The following is a 12,041-nucleotide window of genomic DNA, read 5'->3' as shown; positions in this document are numbered from 1 at the left end:
TTCTGCCCAGCATCTCTGTACCTGATAGCCCTCTGTGGATAAACACACTCCCCCAGGGATTCCTCACTGTGTGGCTTTTGTGTCCTAGGCCATCATGATGAAGCCCTAGCTGTGGCAGAAAGAGGACGGACGCGGGCGTTTGCCGATCTTTTGGTAGAACGACAAACAGGACAACAGGACTCCGACCCCTACTCCCCAGTCACTATTGACCAGATCTTAGAGATGGTTAATGGCCAGAGGGGACTAGTGCTTTACTATTCCCTGGCCGCAGGCTACCTGTATAGCTGGCTGCTTGCTCCTGGGGCAGGTAAGATCTCCTTCTATGGGAGCTGGGCAATTAAGACACTAGACTGGGAGAGTCTAATGAATAGAGGGAGAAGAGGTGCATTACCATAGATCAGACTAAGGAGCTGATATCGGCTTTCAGCAAAACCTCAGCCACGGCGGATATTCTGTGGTGGGGCATTCAATTAATAAGACAGCCCAGCTTTCTCATTCCCCCAAGAAATCGCTGCTCCTCGCTGGTGAATGTGGAAGCATTTATCAAGGAACATGAAGAACAGGAGGATTAATTTCACCAGCAGCCCTATTTTTAGACAGCTGTTGTTCATTAGCTAATAAAGCAATGCCTGTAAGTCCTAACGAGTTCTTTCTAGCTATGATTTAATAATTGTGACCCTTTGTCATGGTAAAGTTAGAGAGACTAAAATGATAATGGCAGCTCTTATCACAGTATATAAATGAAGTCTTATGCTTGAAATTTCCGAGTTTAGCAGAACCCACTTTAACCAGTTCTGTTGTTAATCTATTTCCGAAGTAAAAATCCCCTTTGATTAAATCAGCATTAAATGTTCAGGCTGTAACTGTTTCACTAAATACAGAACCACTAATTAGCTGTTAGGGCCATATTTTTTGCATGATAAAATGCTGATGGCTTTACCATGTTGGAGACACACCAGATCCAATTAGAGTTTATTGACTGGGGAAGTGGATCTTATAATTGGGAATCTTGAAGAATGGGCTTCTTGAATATCTGTAAGCCAATTTCAGAAAGTTCAACTGCCAGGGAGAATTGACAAGATTTTCTTGATTGTGTTTCAGTCCCTTTGATTTAAAAAAAAAAAAATGATGGCTGGATGACAACTCTCAGATGCCCGTTGCGTTCTGAGCACTCGTGCCTGTACATTCGGTGCCTTGGCATTCTTTTTTATAATCTTTTGCCCTCAAGTTCATGTTTTTTACGGGCTTTCCATAAAGAACATTCTTACCTCTGACCTTTCTGTGCTGAAGGTTTTAGTTGTGATGTTCATGGTGGTTGGTGAGTGTCAGCTGCAGTGGAATGAATCCCTGTGTATGCCGGCCCCTCAGAGGGGCCCTGATGCCTAGGAGGACATGGCTGATGATGGAGGTATCAGGCTCTTTCTCTCTGTCATTGTTATGTTTGGGGGACATGATTTGACAGGTGGTATGTCCAAATCCCTGTAATAATGAGCCATGTATAATGAGGCTCCCATTGTTTCTCTTTCCCGTCCTCTTTGCTCTTAATGAGACTCTGAAGCTTTCACTGGGGCTCTAATCCAATCGGAGAGGACTAGCGTTTTCCAGGGCTGACACACCTCATTACCATTTGAGAATATGTCCTGTGTTTATTGCCAGAAAACCACTATGGATTGCTTCAGTTTCATGCAGCCATAATTTTTTTGCTCCTTTAATCCATTAATGATGGTTGACCAGTTAGTCTTATTTAAAAATGGTTTAAAATATTTTTATCTGGCCTTTGTACGACGACATATTTATTTTGACTAGCTTTTGTGAAATAAAAGGCCTTTGAGTAACACAGTTTCTACTTGGCTAGTTATATTTTTGTTCAAGATTTCCGTTTCTGGGGAAAATACACCTTGGCATGCTCATGCACCATTCGGGAAAGAAAACTTTCCCTAGTTGGTGCTTCTGAGAAGCATCTGTTTGGAAATACATACGAAGGAGTCATCATTCCACGAGCTGCTGAATTTAGTGTTAAGAGCAAAAGCCTTATCTTGAATTCCCTGGTTTCAAGCACCAAACCTGATGATGAAAGCTGTAGAAATGAGTACTAACCAAATGCCGGAAAGCCCTATCAAGACCTCGGATTTCAGGACTTCTTCACATGGTTTGGTTGGCATGCTTGCCCAAGAGGGCTAGCCCCTGCCTCCAGCCCTACCTCCCGTCACCCTGGTCTTGCATAATGTTGGCTGTGCCCGTCTGGTTTCAGGAATTCTGAAGTTTCACGAACACTACCTGGGTGATAATGCGGCGGAAAACTCCAGTGACTTCCAGGCCGGCAGCAGCGCGGCTCTTCCAACAGCCACCAGCTCGGCCCTCGAGCAGCACATCGCCAGTGTGCGAGAGTCCCTGGGGGTAGAGTCTTACTACTCAAGGCAAGTAATACAATGTTCCCAGTCCCATCTTCAGATACAATCTCAGGGGTATTGGGGTTTTTTTCTCTCTTTCTTTTGTAAACATCCTATTTGAGCTAAATGGAAGAAATCTATGGAATTTGCACTTTATGCGAAGTCTGTTCACAGTTGCTGCAGGAGAAACAGATATGTGTCTCTGGAGGGCGACCCCTTCATGGGCTGTCTTTATTCTTTCTGGTCATTTCCTTTCAGATAGGGAAAGGTCTCCTCAGAGATGCGCATTTTCTAAGGAGGGTTTGTTTGTAGGACATTTAAACCTACACATGACTTTGAATTTAACATACCAGCTAATTAAAACTGATGCGGTGGGTTATAAACCAATTAATAATGGGTTTGTTTGTACTACGGCCGTTTGAGAGAGTAACTGAACACTAGTGACAGGATCTGTGCATTGTGGGGCTGAGGTGCAGGAAAGTTGAACTCCCAGCATCGAGAATAGAGATGGGAAGCGCTTTTCACAAAGATTGTAAACGTTATATGCTTACGGAGACATTTTATCACAATTGACTATTTTACATGCAGAACATAATTTCCACAAGCACCCTGCTGCTGGAGAAAATAGAAAGAAGAGGGAGCCACAGAGCTGGGTGGTCACCAGATTTTCAGGCATCTCAGCCCTCCGTCCTGTGCTCAATAAGTGTCAAGAAGGTCTGTGTGTCAGAGAATCTTGGGTTAGCTTGGTGTCAGGTCCCAGGGAGATCTGCTTGTCTCTTGAATGATTTCACTAGCAATCATGGAAATCCTAAGATATCACCCTAATTCTTTGGAGATGCTTATCCCAGACTCCCGAGTGTGTGTTGGTCAGTGCCAGCAGCTGGGCTGATCTTTGGGGGTGCTTATAAAGCTGGGGACAAGTTCTTAGATGAACTTGGATAATGTAATGTCAAGAGTGGAAGGTGCTTTCGGGTCTTCTAGCTGAACTCCTTCATTTAACAGAAGCCAGCACGGAATAAGACTGCTGACAGCCAAGTTCGTGTCAGAGCTAGGATCACAACAATAGAGATCTCACCCAGACTCCCAGGCCACTGCTTGTTCTGTTTTTAATTATCAAAATTAATATCATATTTGAGAAAATAGCCAAAACATGTAAGAATGTCATCTCCGGCTTCTGTGTGTGTGAAGTATGAGCAGGCTTCAGCCACATGCACACATCGTTGTCTTGTTTCTTCTATGACCGCGGAGCGTCCTGGAGCATCCCTTTGCTTAACCCTGGGTAGCAGGGCTTGATGGTGTGGTAACCCCAAGAACTCGGAAGTACGGCTGTTCTCTGAAATGTAATTATACGTGACCATAAAATAGGTTAGGCCAGGCGTGTACAAAGCTTCTTCGGCAGCAGAATGGCACTGCCAGCCTGATTCCACTGTAACCTGACCAGAGTTATTGCCGATCCAAAGTGTTAATGGGGCACCTGGGTGGCTCCGTCGGTTAAACATCTGCCTTTGGCTCAGGTCGTAATCTCGGGGTCCTGGGATCGAGCCCCACATCAGGCTCCCTGCTCGGTGGGGAGCCTGCTTCTCCCTCTCCCTCTGCTGTTCCCTGTGCTTATACTCTCTCTCTCTGTCAGATAAAGAAATTAAAAAATTATTTAAAAAAAAACAACAAAACCCCAACAAAGTTAGTGTTAAAAGGATGGTTGGCCGGGAGTAGAAACACAAAATGAAGGGGAGAGAGGAGGGCAGATTTGGGCAGTGCTCATTTCTGACACTGTCAAAGGGAAAGAGAATCTTGGCTAAGGGACTCAAAGTCCCATTGAAAGGCTGTTCCCACAGTAGACCTGCAGTCCTCATGCTCTCTTATCCTTCCGTCCTTCCCTCCCTTCCACAAGTATTGGAACACTTGCTATGTACTATGTGCACTAGAGATCAGGAGTAAGGTGGTGAGTAAGGCAGACATGGCTCCTATTCCCAGGGACCTGAAAGACCGGAAACAACAGAGCATAAAAAACCTTTTAATTAAAATTGTTGTAGTGCTTAAAGGAAAATGCAGGGTGGATCAAGATGTGTAAGTGGGGCTGGGAAACCTATCTGGAGCAGTTGGGGAAGCTTCCTTGGGGAAGGGATATTGGAGCTGAGCTCCAAAGGATGAAGAGAAATAGAGGAGATGAAGGCCACCCAAGCAGTTGCACAAAGGCCTTCAGTAACCATGTGGAGAAGACCTCTCAGGTCGTCCCCCTGCCTTCCCTTGTTCAGGTCCTGTGATTCTCGTCAAACCTTCTGATTATCATTTGATTTCTCCCGTAAGTCTACTTGTGAATAGAGAACGTGCATAAGAAACTGGCATTCTGGTCTGTACAACTCTGCTTGGTTAATGAACGTGGGCTCTCAAGAGGCAAAGCCTCTTTGAGCACATTAATATCCAATTTTCAAATTTGTAAGACCACAGTCCAGAGCTTGCTCTGAGATGAGATCATGAAGGGACACAAGCGTGCACCGCCTCCCATTTGAAACTTCTGCACGTGCAGAGGCGGTGACCACACCTGGGTCATCTCTGTCCAAACCAACCCTGATAGGGCTCAGCCTGCGTGAAAATACAGATTTTACTTGATCCCAATTTTCATGGTTCTATATTAAAATTCATCATAAGAAGGAAGGGGACTACCCTTTGACTGTTCCCAGTGCCTGCCCCTACCCCCGATCGGGCACTGTGTTTAACTCCAAACACTTGTGCCTATGCAGTTATTTTCTATGATCCTGGAGGTTGAGTGATTTTGCTTCCAGGTGACTTTTGAATTGAAAACAATGACTTTTGGGCTATAGTTCAGCTCTTCATCAATGGAAGGGAGAGGGGAGAGACTGTAACTTACATAATTCCCCACATTAATCTTTTCCTCTCTGCTCTATACAGAAAGCTAACAAGTTAGGATGAGTCCTTAGGGTTCTGTCTCTAGAATGTCGGGTGGCTTGATGCTTAGCATGACTTGGTTGGGCTGCCCTTGATAGCCTCAATACCCAGTTCAGACTGCCAGAAATAAGGTCTTTTCTGCTGCTTTGGACTAGTCTTATTAGAAATTTGTTCTTATTTTGTGAGCTTAAACTCAAAATTGAACACTTCAGTGGCATGGTTTGAATTTACTAGAATGGAGTTTTATGAGACTCGGGTTTTTGTCTCACAGCTTCAAGAAAACAGTATGAAAATTTCAATGACATCTATAAAATTTTTAAATATTTTAAAAGTCATAATGCTTAATAATAGTAAAGATGCAGTGAATGAGCAGTCTCATACAGTAGGGATATAAATTGGTCTAGACTTTCTAAAAATAATTTGCTAGTAATAACAAAAATCTTAAAGTATTCATGCCTTTTTACCCCCAAATTCTCATTTTGGAAGTGGAGTAAAGAGGTATTCATAGGAGTATTTATAATAGGTCTATATATTATAGAAAATAAATTTTATTTATTTATTTATTTATGGGGGAGGGGCAGAGGGAGAGGAGACAGAGAATCTTAAGCAGGCTTTATGCTCAGTGTGGAGCCCAATGCAGTGCTTGATCTCACGACCCTGAGATCATGACCTGAGCTGAGATCAAGGGTCAGATTCTTTTTTTTTTTTTTTTAAGATTTTATTTATTTATGTGACACAGAGACAGTCAGCGAGAGAGGGAACACAGCAGGGGAGTGAGAGAGGAAGAAGCAGGCTCCCAGCGGAGGAGCCCGATGTGGGACTCGATCCCGGAATGGGATCACGCCCTGAGCCGAAGGCAGACGCTTTTTAACTACTGCGCCACCCAGGCGCCCCAAGGGTCAGATTCTTAACCGACTGAGCCACCCAGGTGCCCCATTATAGAAAATTTTAAAAACCTAAATGTCCACAGTAATTGAATGTCAAATTATTTTCTATCTATCCAATATAGTATTATATCATAATTAAAATTATGTTTACAGAGAATTTTTAATCACATAGCTGAAATTATGACAAAATAGTAAGGGAAAAAATAAGATATAGAATTATTACATATAGTGTAATTTAAATTTTGTAATATATACACAATATGGGTATGAAAAGTAAGAAAAAAATCCTTGGAAGGAAATAGGCTGTAGCGTTAGTGGTAATTATAGGTGGATGGTGGAATTACAGATGCTTGGTATTTTATTCTTTATACCATTCCTTATTTCAGTTTTTTCACAATGGACATACATTACTTTTTAATTTAGAAATAAAGCCATGAATAAGCAACTCTATTATTCGAAGGGGAAAAAAGAAACCTTTTACAGGAATCAGTTTACAGAGAATAAAATCCAAGTTTTAGAGCTTGGCACCATGATCTAGCTCTTGGAAGGCATTCTGAGCTTATTTTCCATCTTGTCTCTTGGTGAACACCATGCTCCGGCTACCATACCTTCTTCTCCTTTCTCTAAATGTACCCTGCGCTGCCTTCTCAGGCATCTTTAACCTCCGAACCCGTAGGTGCAGCTGCCCACCAAACATCTCTGCATGGAAATCTTCCAGGAATCTCTAGTCTAAAATATCTAAATCCCAACTCTTAAGTTTCCCCGTTTCCCTCCTCAATCACAGTCACTGTAATATGTACCACATTAACAGAATGAAGAACAAAAACTACATGATGATCTCAACAGATGCAGAAAAGACATTTGACAAAATTTAAACACCCTTTCATGATAAAAAACAAAACCAAAAGACAACACTCAACAAACTAGGAAAAGAAGGAAATTACCTCAACATAAATAAAGACCATGTATGAAAAGCTTGCAACTAATATCCTACTCATTGATGAAAACTGAAAGCTTTCCTTCTAAGATCAGGAACAAGGCAAGGGTACCCTCTCTTGTCACTTCTATTCAACATAGTATTGGAAGTCCTAACCACAGCAATTGGGCAAGAAAAAGAAATAAAAGTCCTCCAAATTGCAAAGGAAGAAGTAAAATTATGTCCGTTCACAGGTGACATGATATTATATGTAGAAAACTCTAAAGATTAGAACTAATGAACAAATTTAGCAGAGTTCTAGGATACAAAATCAATACTCAAAAATCAGTTCATGTCTGTATACTAACAATGAATAATTGTTAGAAGGAAATTAAGTAAACAACCCCATTTATAATAGCATCAAAAAGAATGAAATACTTAGGAATAAATTTAACTCAAGAGGTGAAAGACTTATATACTGAAAACTGCAAAATATTGCTGAAAGAAATTAAAAGAGACAAATAAATGGAAAGACATCCATGTTCATGGATTAGAAGAACTAATATTGTTAAAATGTCCATACTACCCAAAGCAATCTATAGATTCAATGTAATCCCTATCAAAATTCTGATGATATTTTTTACAAAAATAGAAAAACAAAATCCTAAGTTCATACGGAATCTCAAAGGACCCAAAAAAGCTGAATCAATTTTGAGGAATCAGAACAAAGCCACACACTTCCTGATTTCAAAACATCACACACTACGGTAATCAAAATGGTAAGGTACTAACACAAAGACAGAGACACACAGGCTAATGGAATAAAATTGGGAAAACTGGATATCCGCATGCCAACGAATGAAGCTGGACCCTTGTCTTACACCATATATAAAAGTTAACTTGAAATGAATTAAAAAACTAAAGCATAAGACCTGAAAGTATAAAACTCCTAGGAAAAGCTTCCTGGCATTGGATTTGGCAACGATTTCCTGAATATGACACCAGAAGCCCAGGTAACAAAAACAAAATCACACAAGTGGGACTATATCAAATTTAGATTTCTACAATCCAAGGGAAACAGTCAACAGAGTGAAAAATCAACTTATAATATGGGAGAAAATATTTTCAAACCATCGATCTGATAAGGGATTAATCTTTAGAATATGTAAAGAACTCCTACAACCTAACAACAACAACAACAACAACAGATAATCTGATTTGAAAATGGACAAAGGACTTGAATAGACATTCTCCAGAGAAGATACACAGATGGCCAACAAGCACCTGAGAAGGTGCTCAGCATCGCTAATCATCAGGGAAATGCAAATCAGAACCACAATGAGATGCATATCCCCTCACACCCATTACGATGGCTGCTATCGAAAAGACAGGAGGTAACACGTATTGGCAAAGATGTGGAGCAGTCAGAACCCTTGTGTTCTGTTGGTGGGAATGTAAAATTCTGCAGCCACTATGGAAAACAGTATGGGGATATGTTTTTTACCACAAGGAAGAAAGGTATAAAGAATACATTTAAATCCACCCACTGTGTTTCCATCACTGTAAGCACAGTGCAGGTCCTCATCGTCTCCTGAATCACTGCCACCACCTTCTCTCTCGGCCTTCCAGTCCCCTTCCTTCACTCAGAGTGACCTTTCACAGATGTATTCGAGACTATGCTTCCTTGTTCTCCCCATCTCAAAGCGTCCCAAACTCATCACAAAGCATCCCCCTCAAAGCTTCTGATGTTTTTTAGATTTCACATTCCTTATGGCAGCCTGCAAGCCCAGGTGATCTCGCCTGTCTGCCCTTTGAATGGCACCTCTGGTCCTTCTGTTTGACATGTCTCTGTGTGGCCCCCCAGCCTCCTTTCCCCACCAAGGCTATTCCAAGGGCTGTCCCATTTTGAGGTTTACCTCCTGCCCTTCCTTCTCTCTGTAAAGTTCTGCCCACTGCCGTTGGTATGGCTGGTTCCATCTCATCCTTCCAACTCCTGCTTCCATGGTAAGTCCTCAGAAAGGCCTTTCAGAAGCTTCATTGTTGGTTTCATTCACCTCCACATATCCAGTGCCTGGGGCAGTCCTGCCACAGAGCATATGCTTAATAAATGTTTTAGTGAGCGACTGGTTGGCTCTCTGAATGCATTAAGTACTTCTCCCCGCTGGCCAGAATTGCCCTACTTTTCCTACAGATATTCTAATCACCCGTGAGAACCCTGTTCAAATCTCCCATCGTTTCCTTGAGGACCACCCAGAGACCCTAAGTCCAAATGAGGTTTTTGCTCCCCCTCTGAGGTGCCTAATAATAGCACTTACTCCGTCCTTCCTTATTTCGTAATCACCTGACTTGTGTGTCTTCCCAGGCAGATGGTGATACCATGGGAAGCAGGTACTGTGTCCTCTCCAAATGCTCCCTGCTAACACAGTGCCTGGCCTGTAGCGGGATGTCCATAAATGTGAATTTCAGTCACTGGAAGATGTGCTGTGAGCACACTCTCTGTTCATGCTGGGCCGACTTACTGACTCTCTTTTTCTAGTGGAGGTAAAATACACTGTGCCCCTAGAAATTGAGTCCCTGTGCCTTGGGGAGCACCTTCATTCAATTACCCGCAGCCTGGCTGTGGTGTCCTTGTTATTCTACAGACCGTTCTTGCTTTCCTTAATGGCATCTTGCTGCTGAAAGGAAGTGCAGTGCTACAAAGGAGTTTCTGAAAATGGATTTAAAATAAAAGAACTGCTTTTATTAAGTGTTTAATAAGAACTTCCAGTCTCTTCCTTCCTCCCAGATCAAAAGAGGCGCGGATTGAAACCACTGTATAGAACATGAACCTCCCATAAGGGAGATGTTATGAATTTCAAAACACATCTTCAGTTTTTAATTCTCATATTTAGCCCAAGCCTTGCTGTTTCCTGGGCACTTGGGACAGTGCAGTGACACTCTGGCGACATTAAGCTGACTGGTGAGAACACTAGTAAGTCTGGAAGGAGCGCTCCCAAGGGATTTTAAATAAATTGCAATCATAGGCTGCCCTTATAATAGAGGAAATATTCCTTCATTGTAATGAATATTAAACCTTGATAAATTACAGCTGTTATTTTTGTTTCTTTCGATGCTTTTCTGTATTTCTTATTTTTTTACAGCAGGTTATTTTTATAATCCAGTGCATTTTTTTGATTTCATGGATTAATTTAGGTTGTACCAGTTTGCAAACGCTGATGACTTCAGTTAGTTCTAGACTGATCACAAGCGGCAACTGTTAAATCTGACAGTGAGGAGATGTGGGTCCATGAGATACCTCATATGCGGCTGGCGAGAGAGTAAATGGGCACAACCACATCAGAAGACAGGTTAGCATTACCTTCTAAAGCTGAATATTCACTTAGCCTTTGACCCAGGTCTACACCATAGGCATACTATCCAAGAGAGGCTCTTTTACATGAGCAAGAATTTTCAGAATTGCCCTGTAAACAATAGCAAAATGCTGGAAACTCACATGCCATCAGTAAGAGAGTGGACGAGTAATAGTCCCAAAATGAATATTAAGCCTCAAAGAGATAAGCCACCGGGAACCCAAAGATGTGGCTAAATCTTAGAAATATCATCAATGAATAAAAGCAGATCCTCAGATATTACCTATGGCATGAAGTCCTTTTAATAGAGTTAAAACAACTATAAAAATATGCTTTTAGGAATATAGCTAGATGCAATAAAATTTGTATAGAAAGGACAGAGGACGATGGCTATAGGATTTGGGATGGGACTTTCCTCGGGCTAGGGAGGTAAGGGATGGGCTCCATGGGAGGTAACGAACGATAAGATGTATGTTATTCTCTGGCTTTTGTTTTGGGTAGTGGTTTTGTGAGCACTCGTTAAATTATTAAAAAATTACTGAGTAAATCAATGAAAGCAGGCCATGCATGGATCAATGATGAAAGGGTGTCAGGAACCGAAGATTATGATTAATCCAATCCCAAAGAGATTCCCCCCACCCCCAAAAAAGAAAAAAAAAACAACAACCAGGGTTTCTAAAACAAATCGCAAACGCAAGATTGCCTAGGACATATTTAATCCATGTAAATGAACAATTGATAGATTGCTTTAAATTATCTGTATCTGTTGTTTTAAAAGCAAGTACCCACACATTGTCATTGTCATATTGTTGGCTTATTTTAAGTTACAGCTGATATTTGAAAGTTTAAAATTATCTTTAAAATATTTTCTTTTTTTCTTTAAGATGTTATTTATTTGTTTGACAGAGAGACAGTGAGAGAGGGAACACAAGCAGGGGGAGTGGGAGAGGGAGAGGGAGAAGCAATCTCCCTGTGGAGCAGGGAGCCCGATGCGGGGCTCGATCCCGGAACCCTGGGATCATGACTAAGCCGAAGGCAGACGCTTAATGACTGAGCCACCCAGCCACTCCTATAATATTTTCTAATTCTGGCTTTTTGCTAATCAAGGCTGACCTCCCAATCAATCCAAACTAGTAAATTATCATTTTAAAAATCAAATATTGGGGCGCCTGGGTGGCACAGCCGTTAAGGGTCTGCCTTCGGCTCAGGGCGTGATCCCGGCGTTCTAGGATCGAGCCCCACATCAGGCTCCTCCGCTATGAGCCTGCTTCTTCCTCTCCCACTCCCCCTGCTTGTGTTCCTCTATCGCTGGCTGTCTCTATCTCTGTCAAATAAATAAATAAAATCTTTAAAAAAAATAAAATAAAAATCAAATATTTTCTTCTTATCCCAAATTGTTGCCAGAATTATGTGGAGTAAAAATGGATATAATAATTTGGGGGCATTTATTTTGTTTCTTAAAACGAAGGGTTTCCAATTTCATTCTAAATTAGAGTAGGTTACCATTTTGAAAGTATTTTATGCATGTGTAGTCAGTCTGGGCCAGAGCTGGTTCTGAGCCTGGAGATATATGCATGAAGAATAGCTGGAA

At 41.7% G+C, this 12,041-nt stretch overlaps 1 protein-coding gene across 1 annotated transcript in view; it reads left to right on the top strand.

Moving 5' to 3' along the window:
* TTC28 (tetratricopeptide repeat domain 28) overlaps positions 1 to 12,041 on the top strand; it is a 416,616-nt gene that overhangs the window by 315,555 nt on the left and 89,020 nt on the right. Inside the window, 2 exon segments of the mRNA XM_045791231.2 lie at positions 89 to 307; positions 2,252 to 2,417. Coding sequence (XP_045647187.2) covers positions 89 to 307; positions 2,252 to 2,417 — 385 coding nt within the window.

The sequence above is a fragment of the Ursus americanus genome, chromosome 30, assembly GCF_024610735.1.
Source record: "Ursus americanus isolate L20-20 chromosome 30, mUrsAme1.1.p, whole genome shotgun sequence".
Taxonomy (NCBI): domain Eukaryota; kingdom Metazoa; phylum Chordata; class Mammalia; order Carnivora; family Ursidae; genus Ursus; species Ursus americanus.
Note: the sequence above shows the minus strand (reverse complement) of the source record. Positions and strands in the feature narration are given on the sequence as shown.